Raw genomic sequence first — 21686 nt, 5'->3', positions numbered from 1 at the left:
CCACGTCAGTGTTACTGCAGTGCTGAGAATGATCCGCTTCTTAAATAATACCTGCTCTGTGAGGGTCCATGTGGGCCCTGACCACTGAAGAACAGGATAAAAGGGGTCTAACAAAGTATCAGAGAAACAGATGGACTACAGTCTGTAACTGTAGAACTACAAAGTGCAGCTCTACAGTAAGTGGAGCTGATAAAATGGACAATGCGCCATTGTCAGAATGTTATGCGTGATGTATATGTATAGGTGTTGCAATTTTTTTTTCTTATATCACATTCTGAGAGGAGCGTTAATACATTTTTCCAAGTATCATTAAAGAATGTGATTCCTGGTGATATTTAAGTGAATAAAAGACTTGAGATTATAGAAAAGAAATGGAATAATCTGGAGCAGGAGTTTTCTCCTGAAGATCACAGGTTGTCACTTCATGAAATACAGTCAGATGGTCAAAGATGTAAGGCTAGCTTGCATCTGGACTGGCTGGTTGATCTGCGAGTTGGCCTATGCCTAATTAATCAAGCCCAATAATTAGTTGCATTTTTAAGTTCCACCAGCTGAGGTTTGATAAACAAAGCCTACTTTTTATGAGATATTGAGCACACTGCAACTACAGGACTAGCCAAATGTTTTCACACACCTTTGGTCACACATGAGTGATTGTAAAGGTGTCAAACTATAAGACTGAACATACTGAATTGCTATAATCCAAATAGGGCTATTTAGCTCCACCCTGCCTCATAATGCAGCTGATTGGCTCAAACACAATAGCAAAGACTCACATTCCAGTCATTTTAAGATAAAAATTAGGATGATATGATTATTTTCACTGAAGTGCTCAGTAAGATCTAATGGTTGGGAAGGCATTTACCCTGTCATTTGAAGAAAAGGTGAAATTCTGATGTTGATTTTATACTCTGATCACTACCACTGCTCTCATTAGTGCTCTCGGTAGAAGGGGTGAGGCGAGGGGTGTAACCACTGTGATTTATTGGAGAACTCAACAGCAGTTAGTTCAGCAGATTACAGTATAGAGAGAACATGTATGTTCTATGTGAGCCAGGTAGTCATGAAGTTTAAGCCTGTGCCACGCATGTCGCTACACAGCAGTGCTTAATGCAAAAGCCTTGTGATTTGCTTCAAATGCTTTCGTTTACCTGTTTTGCCACCACCAACTTAATGGGGATTTCAATGTTATGTTAGCAAGTAAGATATTCGAATGGCGTGTTCTTTACTTCAGATGTTTTTGTTTTTTTTTATGTTTGAACTGCTATCGCTGAAAATGATTGAAGCCTGTCAGTTTAGGTATTTTATTGAGGACAGAATATTGACCATTTAGCTGTTAACACAATGAAAGAGTCTCTGAATAAGCCAGAAAGACATATTTAATGTTTGCTGTATGTAGCAGTTTTTACTGTTCTGTCAGGAACGTCTGTGTGATTTAGACTCACCTCGAGGTTATTACTTTCACACTGGAAAAGGCTATTCAATATAAAGGCAATGCAGATTCATACTGGAAATAATCAGTCAAATTGAATACTTCAGTTCCATTGGGGGTCGAGATACATCAACTAGCTATCCACATATGAGACAGCTATGTGTGAACTGGCCTTGGATGTTGTTATCTCTCAGCTCTTTCTCAAATGTCTCGATGACCTTCTTCTCTAGAGCCTGCTCGCTCTTGGTCTTCAAACAGTCCTGGTCTTTAGGGAAATAGGCTGAAGGAACTCCTGAAATCTGGATGTCAGACTCTGCAGGGTGACGGAAAGAAACGAAAACAAGCCCGAAGTTATTAAAGTTGGTGTAAAAGCTGAAGAAAAATTTTCTGTTTCACTTTGTAATGTTATACTATGAATTAGCTTTTTCCACTATTTAATATGTTCCTCTCCTTTAACAATGCAATCTCAATGTTGTAATTGTATTTGATATGTAAATGAAGCAGTCCATCTAAGATCAGGGACCCAAAACATAAATAGTCATTTATGTCACGCCCCAGTCACGTTTTATTGTTATTCTAATGAAACAGGTTCCCAAGTCTGTGCTCACATTATAAGCCTCATTGCTAAAATCAGTTTTTTGCTCTGATCTGATCTCTTTAACATGATGCTTCACACTTTAGATAACTGACTCAAATCGGTCATTAATGTGAATGAGCTCTTGTCATGAAATGACCCTCATGCACGAGACGAGGGTGAAAAGGTGAGATGTTTTGCTTTTTCACCATTTACAGGCTTTAACTTCTGTGTAGCGCTGCTGCCAGAGTAACTCTGATGGTGCATGCAGAGGAGAAAAAACACATGAATTCCGGGCTGAGCTTCAGATTTTAAGGTCTCATGTCCCAAAATCGGATACTTATCCGAGCTAGGAACACATGAAAGTGGTTCAGGTCGGATTTAAAAAGTTCAGATTTGTGCGTCCACACAGCTCTGAAAGCACCAGATCTGACTCACATTAGATTTGTGCCACTTCAGCCTGGTAATGTGAATGCAGTCTAATAAACCCGTGGTCATGTGAACTCCACTCATATTCAGGACCGTAGCAAATACATAAACGGTGGTCCAGCAAAACACTTCTGAGTGCTTCAGTCTGCTGTCTGAAGAAATGCATTTTTATGAAGGTTGACACCAAATGAAGGAATTCAACACCAGAGTACACTTTCCTCGGTGCACTGAGCTTCTTTTTAATGTTTTATATTTACACTGTTGTTGCGGCACAAGCCTCTTTAATAACAGCAGACAAACAATAAACAGTGAAGATGTGCTTTCGACTTTGGCACATGGATCGCAGAATGAATTCTGGCCAAGCATCAGCGAGCTGATCGGTTTACCAGGTTTATTATTAGTCCTTTGATTGTTATTCACATCAACGAAGTGTCTCTGTGTTCTGTTTTTATGGTGGTAAATGTGAAAGTAACAGAGCGAAATGTCTGTCCAATAAACAAACACATACTTGTATGTGCCGCTGCAGTGTGACTCTATCTGAGACAAGTGAAAAAGATACAGTATTACAAAAACTTTGGTGAGAACTTTAGAAAGTGAACCAGGTATGAAAACCGCCTGATGTTTTTCAGAGAGCTAGTCATGTTCGCTGTCTGAAACTGAACCTAGTGAAGCGCAAGGCCAAACAGACACTGTCACTGTTCATCAGGTTTATGGAGATGTGATATTAGCATGACATCGGCCCAATCCCATTTCACTTCTTGCCTTTACCACTTAGCCCTAAGCCCTCAGTTTTGCGCGGTCATGTCTAGGGGTAAGGTGTCCCAATTCTTGAGGGGCAGGGCGAGGTGTTAGGGCTATGTGGCCGTCCTAATGGAGTTTTTTCAGAGGCACATTCCAAACAGATGGCTGTGCGAGAGACCAAAGAAACCAAAGAAGACCAAATGTTTTCTCCATTCTAAAATTGCTGTAACCATTGTTTTATCTTAGCTTAATGTCGTTTCAATCTATGTGTAATTATGGTCCTTTTCTTCATAACAAACACACTAATATGCTGATGTCTTGGTAGCTAGCTAGCTAAATTTCCTCTTCAACCTTAAATTGTCCGTGAGCTTTGTTGCACCATTTAAGGTGGAATGGGAAAATTTGAACAAGGAGATGGCGAATAGCTGCCTTCAGCTTCATTTCACTGAAGAATTAGGGGTGGGTGATAATAAATAATTGCCCTCCCCCTCCCCTCCCTTTGAAGGCAAATGAATCCCTAAACGTAGCTAAAGCCCAACAGTGAGGAGCTGAACTTCACCCATCTCTGCTGTCACTGCAGATGGGCAGGGTCGCCCACAGAGCAGCGCTGGTAGCTGTTAATGAAGTGATGTTCTTTTTATTAGAGGGTCCCATTTCATATGGAAGATTTCAACCACTACCCAGTGTAACTCCGAGGAGCAAGGAGACACTTGAAAATAAGGGGTATGGGTAAAAATGAGAAATGGGATTGGCCTTAGTAGTAGTAGTAGTAGTAGTAGTAGTAGTAGTATACTAGTTAGTCAGCCTGTGGTCTAGTTGCAGTTTGTCACTCAGCCAGCTACATTTTAAAAAATAATTGTATTAATTTTTTTGTTTATGGAAACTGTAGGTTTTGGAGGTGACCCCTGCACCACCCCTGCTCTGTGGAGGCTTTAGGAATAGTTCTTTCTTTTGATGACAAACCTTCTGGCAGAAGAAGAGAGGAGTGGGCTGGATGGACGTGTTCAGAAAGCCACTTACTGTTACAGACGGCCAGCTTGTTCCCACCCACGTATTGTGTTGTCCACTTATTAGTGGTGGCACTGCATTCTTCATACACCCTCGTTCTCCTCAGAAAGGAGAAGTCCTGGCCCTGGAGAATACAAAACAATCCTGGCTTACACTCACAGAACTGTTATATTAATAACAGTAGTGTTCTGTCTGCCCATTTAAAGACAACCTATTTTCTTGTACCTTTAAAGAGAACGTGTCCTGTGCTTTCCTAGTATTGTTTTGTTCTTGAGGTCCACTTATGTTCTCTGTGGGCTTTTCTGTAGCAAACACTGTCATAATTCATTTTCCACATTATGGTTTTCCAACTTCTCTTTCTCCCTATTAAATACACAGGGCTGGGTTTCCCAAAACCATCTTAGCACAAAGAAGATTTGAACCTCAGTCTATCAGTCAAGATGATCTTAACATGAAGACCTGTGTCCAGTTTTATCTGCAAAGGGCCAGTGTGGCTGCAGGTTTTCAGTCCAAGCAAGCCGAAGCACGCCTGACTCTACTTGTTTAATCAGTTGGTCATTTCATCAGGTGACCTCCTGCTTTGTTGGAGTGAAAACCCACAGCCACACCAGCCCTCTGTGGATAAGATTGGACCCCCCTCAAGAGGCTTTAGGGCTCAGTCTGTTTCTGTTAGTGTGCCTTTAAGACTTTAAGTCTTTTCTGATCATCTACCTGTGTTGTGCATCATTCCAAAAGCAGTTCAGGCTGAAACACTGATGCACTCCACACTCACTTTAACATGTGGGCGGGTCTAAATTGCCATAAGTTCAGTAATCATATGTATGTAAATGCATTGTTTTTTTGTGAAATGACCAACCTATACATGCATTATCAGCTTCATTATTGTTATTTATTATTTTGTATGAAATGTTTTGTAGGATTAAAATTATTTACTTATAATTGCATAATTCTTGTTCTGTCTTTTTCTTAAACAACATATTGCTAATAGTAGTGATGTTACCCCTGGGATGCCCTCACTTTAATTCCTCATACTAGTTTCATAGCAGATTTCTCAGCAAATAAGTTACCATAGATGTAGAATAATAAATCATATCAATTTAAAATAGTTTATCTGATATCTCAGTGTTGTTGTTGTTGTTGTGTGTGTGTGTGTGTGTGTGTGTGTGTGTGTGTGTGCATAGATATAGAAATAAGCCATCTATATAGCTCTCAGTCCAAAGTGAAGAAGTTGAAATGAAAAAGCTGCCAGATGGTTACTGTAATTACCATTTACAGAGCCAGAGTTGCCAGATAGTTCCTGGAAGTAGTGTTTACAGCACCAGGATTATCAGATAGTTACTGTAATTAGTGTTTACAGCACCAGGATTATCAGATAGTTACTGTAATTAGTGTTTACAGCACCAGGATTATCAGATAGTTACTGTAATTAGTGTTTACAGCACCAGAGTTATAAGATAGTTACTGTAATTAGTATTTACAGCACCAGGATTATCAGATAGTTACTGTAATTAGTGTTTACAGCACCAGGATTATCAGATAGTTACTGTAATTAGTGTTTACAGCACCAGAGTTATAAGATAGTTACTGTAATTAGTGTTTACAGCACCAGGATTATAAGATAGTTACTGTAATTAGTGTTTACAGCACCAGGATTATCAGATAGTTACTGTAATTAGTGTTTACAGCACCAGGATTATCAGACACTTACTGTAATTAGTGTCTACAGCACCAGAGTTATAAGATAGTTACTGTAATTAGTGTTTACAGCACCAGGATTATCAGACACTTACTGTAATTAGTGTTTACAGCACCAGAGTTATGAGATAGTTACTGTAATTAGTGTTTACAGCACCAGGATTATCAGACACTTACTGTAATTAGTGTTTACAGCACCAGAGTTATCAGATAGTTACTGTAATTAGTGTTTACAGCACCAGGATTATCAGACACTTACTGTAATTAGTGTCTACAGCACCAGAGTTATAAGATAGTTACTGTAATTAGTGTTTACAGCACCAGAGTTATAAGATAGGTACTGTAATTAGTATTTACAGCACCAGAGTTATAAGATAGTTACTGTAATTAGTGTTTACAGCACCAGAGTTATAAGATAGTTACTGTAATTAGTGTTTACAGCACCAGGATTATCAGACACTTACTGTAATTAGTGTTTACAGCACCAGAGTTATAAGATAGGTACTGTAATTAGTGTTTACAGCACCAGGATTATAAGATAGTTACTGTAATTAGTGTTTACAGCACCAGAGTTATAAGATAGTTACTGTAATTAGTGTTTACAGCACCAGGATTATCAGACACTTACTGTAATTAGTGTTTACAGCACCAGAGTTATAAGATAGGTACTGTAATTAGTGTTTACAGCCCCAGAGTTATAAGATAGTTACTGTAATTAGTGTTTACAGCACCAGGATTATCAGACACTTACTGTAATTAGTGTTTACAGCACCAGAGTTATAAGATAGGTACTGTAATTAGTGTTTACAGCACCAGAGTTATAAGATAGGTACTGTAATTAGTATTTACAACACTTATACTGTAATGTTTGTTTACAGTAATGGTGTATTGTACTGTAAATTTTTTCTGCGTAAGACAGACAGCAGTAAATAACTGCAATCAACAGTTTCCTCTTTTTCTGAATATTACACACACACACACACACACACACATATATATACATATATATATCAGGAAATGAAAGAATTAAAACAGCAGTTTAGGTATTGACATTAAACTAAATGCCTTTAAAGAGTTCAAAATCCAAAATTGATAATAAATTGATAAAATATAAATTGATAAAAATAATAAATTGGTTCATTTCAATTTCTTTAAATACAAACAGCTGTTCTTTTAAGAGCAAAGTCTTATTAAAGCCTGAAGTTTAAGAGTTTAAATGATGTTCTTTACTAAACTCTAGGATTTCAGTTCTATCAGCGTCCACATGAGGGTGCTGGTGACACATTGCCGCGAGTGTTCGCTTTTATGTGTCGTACAGTGTGGGTTCTGTGGGAATCATGCTCATGAATATTATGTTTTTTCATACCTCATTGCACATTGGTTTGCAGTAAACCTTCGTTTCCGCAGATACACACACCAGTCCTCCTTTACTGGGAATGACTGGAAAAGGACAGTCACCAGGCATGACCTCTTTACATTCTGCAGATCAGAGAAGCACCACAGATTACTCAGAAGTGAGAGGGGGACGTTTGTGAAAAGAGAACCGAAGCAGCCTTTATTTCTATTTACCTTTTTTTTGCTGTTTCTGTAAAACGTCTGTCAGCCGGCGCAGGTTGTCAAGTATAGCTGCAGTCTGAGTGTCATTCCACTTGTCAGCAAGCAACTCAAAGCATTCATCCGAGACCTGATTTTGAAAAGAAAGAAATGGTGAGGACAACTTTAGCATCTACTGTGCTTCAGCAATATTTAATAAACGGTGTACAGCAGCGTGTCTGCGAACATGGACCCTAAACTGTATAGTTCAAACTTTAAAGTTCAGTTCAAATCTTAATACCTTGTTCAGGTCATATCAAGCATGATTCCTCATCTCATTTAATATATATATTTTTTGGTTTTCCTGAAAAACTTTCATTCCAAAACAAAAAATGTTGCCGTCCTCAAACGCCTTCTGATTTTTGGTTACCTCACCATGCTATAACGGGCAGGGAAAAACAATACTGACCAATAATATCCCCCCGCTCCCAGCAATCCAACCTACCACCGAGAGAAAACACTCAGTTTTACCCACAAATATTTCATGATTTGGAAGATAAATGTGTTTTATGATTCATGTTAACTTTAAACTCCTTAAAAATCCTTAAAACTAAAAAAAGTTTTTTTTTCTATCTAATTGAAATATAACTGTGTAATTGCGTAATTGGTAGTGAATTACAGACTATTCAGTTTACATTCTGTAATGAGAGGTTCGCATCTGCTCGTCCAACTTTTTCAGCTTATATGACAAAATCATGGTGTGTAGCTTTTCATTCCACAGTGTGAGCCTGTACATTACGTGTTACTGTTTAAGGTGCCTGTATTTCTTCATGGGAAGACAAAGTGTGCTTGCTAACAATTTTACAATTTTATGTTTTACAGGACTAAAATGTGACAGTTTTGTTTCATCAAAAAAAAAACCAGTAAATATTTTGGTTCGCAGACAAAACCATTTAATTAACAGCTAATCAATCCGTGTATTCAATTATTGTAAAATTAGAGGAATTTCATTTCTTTCAATAAAACATTGCCTTTTATTTTAATTCAGCCGTTTCACTAGTTCAACTAGTTTGTTGACATACAGCATTTTACCATATTAATAACAGTAACAACCATTAAAATAAACAGTAGAGGAGATGATTTGTTTGGTGAATTTACATTTTATTTGTATAAATTAGCAGCAGCAGAGTGAAAATAGAGTATGTGTGTGGTGTATTTGCCTGTTTCACATTAACCATATAAACGTTTTAAAAAAAAAACCCATTCAATTTTACTTATATTACAGATGAGTGTGTTGTTATCTCTTTAGATTGTAGATAATTACATATTAAATTTAGTCACACATCCTTTACAGGACACAAACTTAAACATGGCATTTTTCTGCAAATTTTAGTGCACAAGGTATTTTGAAGAATTGAACCTAATGGGGAAAAAATAAGACGTAAAGCATAAAATGTGACAAAACTTTGGCACAGGCCACTCATTTTTCCCCCAAAGTGTTAAATTCAGCAGTGAACAGTGATCGAGGATTAAAGCGTGAGGATGTTTTAATGTACTTTGACTTTGAAAATCAACAAACCTATGTCACTGGACCAGGGGTGCCTAAACTTTTGCATTCAACTGGAAAATCACCCATTTGCATGCGTTTATCATCCATGACACTAACTGCGACCTCTGAAGGTTGAAGTCCAGTTGAAAGGTATTGAATGTGTGGCAGTGCCTGTCTGTTGAAGCACAGTTCTACCTTCAGCTTTTCCAAGACGGGCTCAGAAGACCAGGCCGGGCAGCCGTCTGAGTTGATCGTCTGAGCACCACCTGAGACGAGCACTTCAGAGAACACACACGACAACAATCATCCAGTTTTCACAAAGTGAAGAGCGTTTTACTGCCTTGATATTCAGCTGCCTGAGAGCCTTTGCATGCCAGAATGCGCTCAGAATGCACGGCTCTTTTTTGGCTTACAGTCACATTCGGTGGCAATTTCTTACAAAATAGTGAAAAATTGAAAAAGTAGACGTTCAATTCGGTACATAAATCAAAGAAGCCTACCTAGCATTAAACAAAGCCATTCCAAAGGCCTCCTCATAGCGGTCATAGTGGCCGTCGTGGTCCTTGTACTGTAGTGTCGTTTTCTGCAGTTTTTCAGCTTATAGCCTCCTCCGGTTCTGTTTATTAGGTCACTGTATGCGTGTTTGCACTCTTTTACTGGACATACCCATTTGTACGTGATTACGCAAGACTTTGTTTACTTTGTGGACCTGATTACAACACATGCAAACTCTGACCAGATGCTGACAGGAGTTGTGATTTCACAATAGTAGAAAAATAATTAGCTTGAGGAGAAGCCCAGTTTTCACAATGTACCAAATGTACTCTGTCAGCTGGGATATCTTTGGCGTCTGAAGTTTGCTTCTTTAGTTTTGCTCAGGAAGCTAAAACTAATACAGTCTTATTAGTGTCATGCAAATGAAGCTGTCAGGATGGCTGGTAGTGCTGTTTTTAGCTACACTGTGTGCCCGTTTTTAGAGAGAACTGTGTGCCGTACAGTGTCAGGAACCGCATAATCAATCCGTTTATTTGACGAAACACAGTTTGAGGTGAGTGTGAGGTGATTTAGGCCAGAGATGGGGATTCAAGACAATGACTTGGACTTGACCCGGACTCAAGAAACTTCAGCCTGGAAAAAAAAAACGCTCGAACGTGGTTGATTTAATTAGGGCTGCCAGCTATCATGTGGTAAATGAGGAAAAACTCTCATTTCCAGCCTCACTTGTGTGACTGTCAGTTTTGCTAGGCCATGCACAGTCATCACCGCAATGCTGTCAGGTTCAATACAGCTTCAAATAACCAGCCTTTCATTATGGAAAAACCTTCAGTCTGCTGAGCAGAACGAAGTGCTACATACAGTAAGTGGCTCGTTTCAAGGAAAGAGACAAACAGCTTGAAACGACTGGCAGGCGTGTAGTCAGGATAGCGGAAGCTTGGCTGTTTTAGTTTTTCCGCTGAGTCATAGATACACATTCCTGTGAAACTTTAGCTGGTCTCCATTTCGAGGGGAATTCCACCAACTTCACAACATTTCAAAATAATTCAGTCCTTGTAATGTACGGATTGATTCAGAGTGGTTTGATTTGAATCGGTTCACTGTAGAGACACGTGCCCACACTTTTGTTTACTATCCAAAACCACCAGTAAACACACATGGGCCTCCTATTTTGCCTTGCAACACCCTGCAACCTTAACCTAAAACCTGAACCTAATCCTAACCCTCATATGTTTTTGACATGTTACTGACAGTCTGTTGGGTGTTTATTTCCTCTGAAAGAACCACTCAAAATGAAGCTTCACCAAAAATCCAGGGTCAGATTGAACTAAGCTTAAAATTAGCTGGCTGAGCAAGAAGTCCTGCTTTCTGAGACAAGCTCCTGCTTTAGTGTTTAGCGTCAGGGCTGGGGTTGAGGTTAAGGGTTAAGAGGGTGAGGACTAGAAGCACATTTAGTGGTTTGTTCTGAAGTGGACCGTCAGGTTAAAGCACTGCAGAAACTGCACTCTTGAAGATCTCAAGACTGTCCGAAGCTATCATGCAGCATCCTGTTTTTGTTGGTGTGTGGAAATTCAACCCAGGCTGAGTGAATGTTCCTCTGGTTTTCTGACAGCTGCTTGTGTGTGTGCGCGTGTGTGAGTGTGTGTTTCTGCGTGTGTAGGTGGATGAAGCTCTGCTGAGTCTTGGCTTAGTCTGACAGTGGCAGGTGGGGAGGAGCTGACTCTTTTGGCAGGGCTTCTCTCCCAGCGAGGCTTCTCCCGAGCATTTCTGTCTGTCACCGCAGTCAGGGACACGCAGTGCCCTGCCAGAGACACAGCGTGTGTGTGTGTGTGTGTGTGTGTGTGTGTGTGTGTGTGTGTGTGTGTGTGTGTGTGTGTGTGTGTGTGTTTAATTTTTAAAACCATTTTCTTTTTCCTTTTGTTTTTGAGGTTCAACTTAAGGTTAGTGTTGTTTACATTTATATGACACATACAGGTCATATTATAATTCCACAAAGGTACTTGGCATATGGAACAAATTACATATGGACACTTACATATATAATATGTACAGGCCATAGAGTGCTGTGAAAAAGTATTTGCCCCTCTGCCAATTTCTTCTATTTTTGCATGTGTGTCACACTTGAATGTTGCAGATCATTAAACTGCTTTTAATATTAGACGATGATAACCCAAGTAAACACAAAACGCTGTTTTTAAAATAGGATTTCATCCATTAAAGAAAAAATGCTAACCCTATGTGACAAAAGTAAATGCCCCCTTAGCTACTAAATTAACCAGTTAAAGACGTTCACTAGCCACACCCAGGCATGGTTACTGCCAGGCCTGTAGGATCTAAACATCACTTAAATAGAACCTGTCTGGTAATATGAAGCAGGGTGGAAGGTCTAAAAACAGATGTGAAACGAAGTCATTGAACTCTACCAGGCTGGAAAGGCTTACAGAGCCATTGCTAAGGCTCTGGGACTCCAGCGAACCACAGTGAGAGCCATTATCTACAGAAAGAGAGAGCTTAAAACAGTGGCGAAGCCTCCCAGGAGAGGCCCACCTACCAGAATTTCACCACGAGCACATCGACAACTCGTCCAGGAGGTCACAAAAGAATCCAGATGGCCATGGCACCCCCATTGTCATCGGAGAGCCGATTCAGTTTTACACTCTACTCATATAAATAGAATAAAATAAAGCGTTCAGCATCACATCACACTTGGCATCCGTTTACTACCCCTTTACACCCTGTTTTCCAGCTGAAAGATGCAAAAGGCTAGTAGCATTACCGGAGGTAACTTACCATTAGGGTTTGTTTTTATGAAAAAGACTGTTGGAGTCTTGGAGTGCACAAAACATGATGTGTCCGGTATGCGGTGGCCTTAACTTGTCCTTGCTTGCCATCGTCACTGAGCTGAGAGAATGTTGTTTGGTTCCCCCTCTGTTCTCTAGCTCATATTTGCATACAGAGCACTGAGAGACTCCTGGGAAATTCTGTAGATCTGAATGTGCAACGAGTGTGTAGTCAGCAGCAAAATAAGCACATTTTGGAAAGTATAGAAACATAGACAAATAACAAATAATATTGTAATTGAATTTTAGGGGCAATAAACCGTGTACTGTACGTGCGTATGTGCGTGTGTGTGTGTGTGTGCGTGTGTGTGTGTGTGTGTGTGTGTGTGTGTGTGTGTATATATATATATATATATATATATATATATATATAGGGAATCAGACTTTTTTCCAAGTAATTTTCTTTCTTTTGGTACATTCATTATGAAATGTACAAACAATGTAATTTCGAATTGTGTCAAAAACTGAAAAATGACAAAAATAAAGACACAAGGTTTTGTTCTGACAGCATACATTTGTGTGTGTGTGTGTGTGTGTTTGTGCGCTTATACACAAAGAAATTATATTATTATTTATTTTCTTCTAATAACTACTTAAACGGTGGCAAACAGGTTATTTTTTTTGTAATTAAGGTTTTTATTTCCACAGTTCAATTAGATAGTAAAACAGTCCCGAACAACAGATACGAAAAACATATATACATATAAATAATAATAATTAAAATATAAGATTCTGTGACAACGCAGGTGTGAAAAGTGCCTTCCAGCTAAACATCAAATGCCATATTACACCATAAATCTTTTCCATATTGATCAGTTAACAGTTCATAACAGGCAGTTTCTATCAACAGATCCACTCATTCTTCAAGTCCGGTATTTCAGATGATTTCCAGTGTCTCAGAAGTTCAGCCTCAAGATTATACTTTTCTAGTATAACACCCCTTCCCTATATACATCCCCTATGCTTTGCATACCTTTAACCAACCATTGTTTCCAGAACACCACCCCCATGGACCCCTCGCAGAGCAGGTACTATTTGGGTGGTGGATCAATGTAGTGACACTGACGTGGTGGTGGTGTGTTAGTGTGTGTTGTGCTGGTGCGAGTGGATCAGACACAGCAGTGCAGCTGGTCTCACTCTGTGAGACACTCCTACCTTGTCCGTCCTCCTTGTAGATGTAAAGTCAGAGACGACAGCTCATCTGCTGCTGCACAGTTTGTGTTGGTCATCCTCTAGTCCAGCAGTGACACTGAGGTGTTTAAAAACTCCAGCAGCACTGCTGTGTCTGATCCACTCAGACCAGCGCAACAAACACTAACACACCACCACCACGTCAGTGTTACTGCAGTGCTGAGAATGATCCAGCACCCAAATAGTACCTGCTCTGTGAGGGTCCATGGGGGTCCTGAGCACTGAAGAACAGGGTAACAGAGTATCAGAGAAACAGATGGACTACAGTCTGTAACTGTAGAACTACACAGTGCAGCTATACAGTAAGTGGAGCTGATAAAATGGACAATGAGCGCAGAAACAAGAAATAATGATATGCCTGATCGGTGTATAAAAAGTGTGTGTTTGTGTGTTTGTGTGTGTGTGTGTGTGTGTGTGTGTGGTGGAGGGGGAGGTGCTCTGTCCTAACACCTCCACTTCACGTCCACCTTATTAGGGGGGCAGTCGTGAGCTGGAGGTTAGGGAACTGGCCCTGTGACCGGAAGGTTGCCGGTTCGATCCCCAGCGCCGACAGCACGTGACTGAGGTGTCCTTGAGCAAGACACCTAACCCCCAATCGCCGTGGATAGGGCTGCCCACCGCTCCGGGCAAGTGTGCTCACTGCCCCCTAGTGTGTGTGCCTATTCACTAGTGTGAATGTGGTGTTTCACTTCACGGATGGGTTAAATGCGGAGGTGGGATTAATAAAATATCACTTACCTTAACTTACAGGCAGAGAGAAGCAGCCATTTTACTCCATGAAACAATGTAATTTAGCTGTGTCTGTTATGTAAAGGAGAAAAACAGGAGAACTGAATTATTCAGATGTATGCGGAAGAGGAAGATAGCCAGCTCAATAACAGAAGACAGCTGGAATTGTTTACCTGGATAAAACTCTGGACATAGCTATGATTGCATAAAAAACGATGCGGCCATCATCAGAGATGCTCATTATGCTAACAGTGAATGTTAGCTTTCACGGGCTAATCGTTTGAGCTCAGTGTGCTATTAACTAATCTGAGAGGACAGCTTACCAGAAATCATTTATTCATGCGGTAATTTGTTTCTGAGAGAAGCCTTTTAAGGTGCGTCTCAGACTCTCCTGGTTAAGGTTGTCCTGATTATGTAACAGATGATTATCCATTTAATTGTCAGACTGTCCAAGCAGGCCCACCGCTGTGTTAGAGCAGCTTAATCAGATTTAAATACTAAATCAGCCATTATTTAAGTGGAGAGAGTTCAGGCTGCGAGATTTGAATGAATCTGCTTGTAATGCCAAAAGGATTATGAGCAGATGGCTGTGGACAAAGCACCACCACACTCTTTGGTGCACTGTTCAGTGGATCGTGTCAGGCACAGTGGCAGCGTGGACTTCAGAGTATTTTCTAGCATAACGAGCTGCCATATATTTGACTGCGGCAGCACCACCGAGGGAATCTGAGGAGGGCCGGTTATTTCTGGCTACTGATGTCCATATGTTTTCATCCCATTGGTGGCCACTGTTGTAGTTGGCTGCAAATGTTTTGTCCATCAGAGGATGGAGGCTAATTCCATTAGGCATGGTTCCACCACAGGAAGGTTTTCTGGAGCAGGAAGGTTTTCAGGAATGTGTTTCCACCAAACGAACCCTATTCATTAAGCTTCTCTGAAAACACACACAGAGACACACACACACTGCTGATTTTAAAGCAGTCTGTAATTGAGTTTTTAAACACTGTGTCCACTCACTGTCCACTCTGTTAGACGCACCTGTGTTGTTGGTTCACTCTGTAGATGTAAAGCCAGAGACAACAGCTCATCCCTCTGGTAGTCACAGGACGCCGCCCACAGGACGCTGTTGGCTGGATATTTTGGGTGGTGGACTATTCACAGTCCAGCAGTGACACTGAGGTGTTTAAAAACTCCAGCAGTGCTGCTGTGTCTGATCCACTCAGACCAGCGCAACACACACTAACACACCACCACCACGTCAGTGTTACTGCAGTGCTGAGAATGATCCAGCACCCAAGTAGTACCTGCTCTGTGAGGGTCCATGGGGGTCCTGACCACTGAAGAACAGGGTAACAAAGTATCAGAGAAACAGATGGACTACAGTCTGTAAATGTAGAACTACAAAGTGCTGCTATACAGTAAGTGGAGCTGATAAAATGGACCATGAGTGTAGAAATAAGGAGGTGGTTATAGTGTTATGCCTGACCGGTGTTTATTGTCATGTAGTGAAAATAATAATTCCATAATATGCAGATGATTCTGTAACAAATGAGGAAGCTGTAAAACCAACAGAACATTGAGACTGAAATTATAATAACATTAAAATTCAGACGGCCTCGCTTTTGAAATGTGATCAAATCTCAAGAAAGATAACTCAATAAATGAATTACAGTATATTACTTATGCATTATGTTATGAGCTAGTTGGCAACACTCAGCTATACTTCATACATAGTGTAATAGACGGCCTTTGTGCTTTATGAAAGGTTCTGCTTTTATGCAGTAGCAGAAAGACTTACTGCAAGTTTTCACGAGGATTTTAGTCTGTGTGAAACCCTAGCGCCCTACAGCTTTACTGAGGCATGAAATTTTGGTTTGGACCCAAATACAGCTAGAGAACTTTCTGTCCGACCTGACCCAAACACATGAAGGTTTTAATCTGAACCTGACCTGAGGCCGACGAAATTGTGTTCGAACTAGATCTGACCCGAACCACATCAGCAAGGTTTGTCATGCTGGGGTCGGGTTCGGAAAATGTTCGGAAAATCCCAACCCAACCTGAACCATGTCAATGTTTGACTCTGAACTTAAGAAAAAACAACATTCAGAAGATTTAGAACCGTTAGTTCTGCATAGAACCAGTTCATGCTGATGAAGATGGTTCTTTGAACGGTGAAACGGTTCTTCTGAACGTATTGCAAATTGTTCTATATAGAACCTTTTTGAAAATAGTTTTATGTAGCTCTGACAAATGGTCCTGCTCTTGTCACAATGCCAAGCTTGTAACAATTGAAGAGTGCTTTTTGGTGCTTTATAGAACCATTTTCAACAAGACTCTGTATAGAACCATGTACAACACGTTCTCCATCAGTCAGAAGAACCATTTCACCATGTTGTCACGCATTCAGTGAGCTCCCAAACCAAAGCGTACTTCACCTCCCAGACTCCCTCAGGAGATCATGTGACTGTACACCCTCACTCGGAGTCGGACTCCGACATGGACTCCATTGCCATTGATTTTATGGGAACTCATGTGACCTCTGACTCGTGCCTGCGCTCCTATCAGCGCTCACAATCCCCAGAATTCTAACTGGGTTCACCTGTGTAGGTCGTCATATGACCAGTAGGTTTAATATGTAAGCCTGTGCTTTACTTAGGATAGATGTGAGGTATTGTTTTCTTGAAAACTACTGAGCGTTAAATTCTGACTGCCTTTATTTCGTGTTTCTGACCCCTGCTCTGTTTTCCCGTTGTCGACTTTGTGCTTGATCCTTTTTGTACTTTTGCCTGTCTTTATTGATCCGTCTTCTTTTATTACGATTCTGCTTCGCCCCTTTTTGCTTTTGGATATTAAACATCCTTTGTCCTTACATCTGCTAGCGTCTGGAGTCTGTTGACTTGTCACACATGTAGAGAACCCTGTGGCATGCGCTCGCGACGATGATGGCCGAGAGACCTGGCAGGAAAGCAGGGCCCGAACACTCAGCGATGACGCACCTCAGCGAGGACGCCGGGGAGAGCCACGTGTGTGGGGAAGGCGGAGTGCAAAGCCCGAGCTCTGCCAATGGACATGAGTCAGGATGCAGTGAGGCGGCTACGTTCGACCCCCTTACCACCCCAGCTGGCAGCTCAGCTGCCTGGGTAACAGGGGGAGGGGCCCGGGCAGCAGAGCTCGGGACTTGCTCCTTCCTCTTGTGCCTCTAGTGGTCGGCACCAGCTTCGTTCTCCTCCTCCCGCCATCACTTCCGTGACTCACGTCCGTTGGGGGCACTGGGCTTTGCGCTCCGACCCCCTCCACACTCACAGCTCTCTCCCTGTCGTCCTCCCCGAGGTGTGTTGCCGCTGAGTGTTCGGGCCCCACCTTCCTGCCGGGTCTCTCAGCCGTCATAGTCGGGGCCTGGGGGGCGGCCGCATGCCAGAGAACCATTTGATCATGAAGTGGTTCTATACTTCTAACTACATCATGACGGTTTCAGTCTTAACCTGACACGAGACTGACAAAATTTAACTGAACCTGAAGTGAGCCTGATTGTCTGAAACCAGCCCAATCAAAACCACATAAACAAGGTTTGAGCCCAAAACTCTGTAAAATGGACCGAAAAAACAGAATAGTGCCGCTTAAATTACCCTGCAGTGACAATAAATAGCCATAGATAATATTGATGACAGATAATATTGAATATAATAACAGTATAAACAAATAATTAGCTGCCCAACATTAAGCGTAAACTCTGCTTGAATATATTGATACATTTATTAATCAATGGTTTTGAACAAATGGACTGGCGAGTGTCCAGGGTGTTTACTGCCAATGACTGCTGGAATAGGCTCCAGCTCCTTCCACGACCCAGAAGAATAAGCAGCTTAGAAAATGTGTGTGTGTGTGTGTGTGTGTGTGTGTGTGTGAGTGTGTGTGTGTGTGTGTGTGTGTGTGTGTGTGTGTGTGCTTTTGAACGACCTGTTTTTAGTCTGGATAAAGCCTATAAAGTGCTGATAGCCTACAGCAGGATGCTAGCTATATTTATTTGCACAGAACCTGCACAAAACAGATGAAACATGACCAAACAGAATATGGTAAGCCTGTTAAAAGTCAGACGGCCAAAGGTGACTTTCGAACCCAACATATGTTTGAGAAATGATGTCCGAACCAGACCGAATTCAGCGAGAGCAGTCTTAGAGATATTTCAAGCGCTAGACTAAACTGAGGCAAAGAATAGGAAGCCCCCACAGAAAGGTACTACTAATGCAAAACAAATATATTCCATGTATCTCGCAGCTAATACCTGGAACGCTCTTGTTGAAGTTGCTCTCCGTGTTCGCTCCATTCCATTGACATTCATCTTTTGAGGATCTATACCACCTTAATATTTATCATGCTCTGCTGTTGAGCTGCGGAAACAAGCAGCACTGGTGTTGAAAGGCCTCGCTTGAGTGAATAGCAGTTCCTGGGCTAATAAATATTCACACTGCCGTGCTACCTAGACATTATTTGTTTCAAATCATGCCTCAAAGGATAGTTTACTCAAACAAATTAAATGGTAATAATGACTTTCCCCCTCTAATTGCTCCCTTCAGTTTGAAGATTAAATGTAGCTGCAAGCAGCAATTGCCGGGACCAAGCACCGTATGACAACATTTGGCCTCAGTGTATTGGGAATAGCACAGATGATGACGAATTTGGATCGGACCTTACACGTTTGTAAGCAAGAGCTCAATTATCACAAAACATTTTGCAGTCATCGTAACGTTCATGATAAGTGGTTACGTAAAAACAGGGCAAAATAAATAAATTAGCCACGTACATTAGCAGAGAGTTTTGCACAGATGTAGCCAGTAGGCCAAAAGTTTATTACTGTAATTATTCAGATCTGTGTATTGCTGGGGGTTGGTTAGAGAGATCTAGTCCCCTCATAATTGGCTGTGAAGATCACATGCTACAGTTACAGTGGGGAAAAAAGTATTCAGTCAGTCACCAATTGTGCAAGTTCTCCCACTTAAAAAGATGAGAGAGGCCTGTAATTGACATCATAGGTAGACCTCAACTATGAGAGACAAAATGAGGAAAAAAAATTCAGAAAATCACATTGTCTGATTTTTAAAGAATTTATTTGCAAATAATGGTGGAAAATAAGTATTTGGTCACCTACAAACAAGCAAGATTTCTGGCTGTCACAGACCTGTAACTTCTTCTTTAAGAGGCTCCTCTGTCCTCCACTCATTACCTGTATTAATGGCACCTGTTTGACCTCATTATCTGTATAAAAGACACCTGCCAAGCAGTCACACTCCAAACTCCACTATGGTGAAGACCAAAGAGCTGTCGAAGGACACCAGAAACAAGATTGTAGACCTGCACCAGGCTGGGAAGTGTGAATCTACAATAGGCAAGCAGGTTGGTGTGAAGAAATCAACTGTGGGAGCAATAATCAGAAAATGGAAGACCTACAAGACCATTGATAATCTCCCTCGATCAGGGGCTCCACGCAAGATCTCATCCCGTGGGGTCAAAATGATCACAAGAACGGTGAGCAGAAATCCCAGAACCACACGGGGGCACCTAGTGAATGACCTGCAGAAAGCTGGGACCAACGTTACAAAGGCTACTGTCAGTAACACACTACGCCTCCAGGGACTCAGATCTTGCAGTGCCAGACGTGTCCCCCTGCTTAAGCCAGTACATATCCGGGCGCGTCTGAAGTTTGCTAGCGAGCATTTGGATGTTCCGGAAGAGTATTGGGAGAATGTCATATGGTCAGATGAAACCAACATAGAACTGTTTGGTACAAACACAACTCGTCATGTTTGGAGGAGAGTGAATGCTGAGTTGCATCCAAAGAACACCAGACCAACTGTGAAGCATGGGGGTGGCAACATCATGCTTTGGCGCTGTTTCTCTGCAGACCTGGTCCGTGTACATGAAAGAATGAATGGGGCCATGTATTGTGAGATTTTGAGTGCCAGCCCCCTTCCATCAGCAAAGGCATTGAAGATGAAACGTGGCTGGGTCTTTCAGTATGTGAAGTCTTCGTGAGAAGCATTTCAAGGTCCTGCAGTGGCCTAGCCAGTCTCCAGATCTCAACCCCATAGAAAACCTTTGGAGGGAGGTGAAAGTCCGTGTTGCCCGCCGACAGCCCAAAACATCACTGCTCTGCATGGAGGAATGGGCCAACATACCAGCAGCGGTGTGTGCCAACCTTGTAAAGACTTACAGAAAGCGTTTGACCTCTGTCATTGCCAACAAAGAATATATTGAGTAAGTATTGAGATGAACTTTTGTTATTGACCAAATACTTATTTTCCACCATTATTTGCAAATAAATTCTTTAAAAATCAGACAATGTGATTTTCAGAATTTTTTTTTCCTCATTTTGTCTCTCATAGTTGAGGTCTACCTATGATGTCGATTACAGGCCTCTCTCTTTTTAAGTAGGAGAACTTGCACAATTGGTGACTGACTAAATACTTTTTTCCCCCACTGTATTTATGAGGGTGCAACTTTAGTCTGAACAGGTGGGGGACCATGCAGGGAGGCTAAGCAGTTCAAAAGTGAAACTAGGTGAAAAAATATACCTGCAGTTATAGTTGCCATACTGCTGTATATCTAATGGCTTGTAAATCAATATAAAACAAACACAAACCAAAACAAGCCACATTCTTAACAGGAATGATAAATTTTCTGACACACATTCAGTAAATCCGAAAGAGCTATAAATGAATTCAATGGCATGAACCAACCAATCATTATAGTACATTAAATAAAGAAGTGTTATGAACAGTTTATAAAGGGCAGCACAATGCTTTACTTCTGGAGTCTGTTCCCTTTAATGCACATAAAAACATTTCTGTGCAATGTCGTTACAGAGATGCTGGTGAATGTAGGGGGTAGCAAGCTCCAGAAAGCAGCACTCTTCATGGCATAAATGCAGCAGTGGCAAGAAGATGTTGTGCAGTAAAACTTTATCTCTTGCACCACAAAGAATACAGTTATAGGATTTGGATGCACACAGTTTTTCTTCTGTATAAACACTGGCTGTCTGTCTGAGATATTGTATATTTGGCCGTGTGATTGCTGGCCACTTGGATACACAGTGGTGCTTGAAACTTTGTGAACCCTTTAGAATTTTCTATATTTCTGAACAAATTTGACCTAAAACGTCATCAGAATTTCACACAAGTCCTGATAGTAGATAAAGAGAACCAAACTAAACAAATGAGACAAAAGAATTAGATTTGGTCATTTATTTATTGGGGAAAACGATCAAATATTACAGATCTGTGAGTGGCAAAAGTTTCGGAGCCTTTGCATTCAGTATCTGGTGTGCCCCCCTTGTGCAGCAATAACTGCAACTAAACGCTCTGGTAACTAATTAGTCCTGCACATCAGTTTGGTGGAATTTTAGCCCATTCCTAACATTGTCCTTTAGAAATTGCTGGTATAATTCAGAGGTCATTGTTTTATCAGTGATGGCAG

At 41.1% G+C, this 21686-nt stretch overlaps 2 protein-coding genes across 2 annotated transcripts in view; one reads left to right on the top strand and one right to left on the bottom strand.

The window, feature by feature from the left end:
• ccdc172 (coiled-coil domain containing 172) overlaps positions 1–4183 on the top strand; it is a 39952-nt gene extending 35769 nt beyond the window's left edge. Inside the window, exon 7 of the mRNA XM_017722747.1 lies at positions 4066–4183. Coding sequence (XP_017578236.1) covers positions 4066–4078 — 13 coding nt within the window. The 3' untranslated portion in view covers positions 4079–4183. The remainder of the gene's footprint in view (positions 1–4065) is intronic.
• Positions 1291–9613, bottom strand: si:ch1073-126c3.2 (uncharacterized protein LOC555816 homolog). Its single transcript, XM_017722748.2, has 6 exons — positions 9462–9613; positions 9157–9239; positions 7449–7563; positions 7246–7358; positions 4197–4308; positions 1291–1745 (listed from the first exon to the last, which is right to left on the bottom strand). The coding sequence occupies exons 1-6, from the start codon at positions 9505–9507 to the stop codon at positions 1570–1572; spliced, it is 645 nt and encodes a 214-aa protein (XP_017578237.1). The 5' UTR covers positions 9508–9613; the 3' UTR covers positions 1291–1569.
• Between the last annotated feature and the right edge of the window lie 12073 nt (positions 9614–21686).

This window comes from Pygocentrus nattereri, chromosome 5 (genome assembly GCF_015220715.1).
Source record: "Pygocentrus nattereri isolate fPygNat1 chromosome 5, fPygNat1.pri, whole genome shotgun sequence".
In the NCBI taxonomy this organism is placed as follows: Eukaryota; Metazoa; Chordata; class Actinopteri; order Characiformes; family Serrasalmidae; genus Pygocentrus; species Pygocentrus nattereri.
The sequence above is the reverse complement of the archived record's forward strand: the minus strand, read 5'-3'. Positions and strand labels throughout refer to the sequence as shown.

Excerpts from the sequence above, each read along its gene's own strand:
- si:ch1073-126c3.2 (XM_017722748.2), bottom strand. The coding sequence starts at position 9,507 with ATGACCGCTATGAGGAGGCCTTTGGAATGGCTTTGTTTAATGCTAG. Across the intron at positions 7,359-7,448 it reads ACAGAAACAGCAAAAAAAAG|AATGTAAAGAGGTCATGCCT; the intron begins GTAAATAGAAAT and ends TCTGATCTGCAG. Across the intron at positions 1,746-4,196 it reads CAAGCTGGCCGTCTGTAACA|AGTCTGACATCCAGATTTCA; the intron begins GTAAGTGGCTTT and ends GTCACCCTGCAG.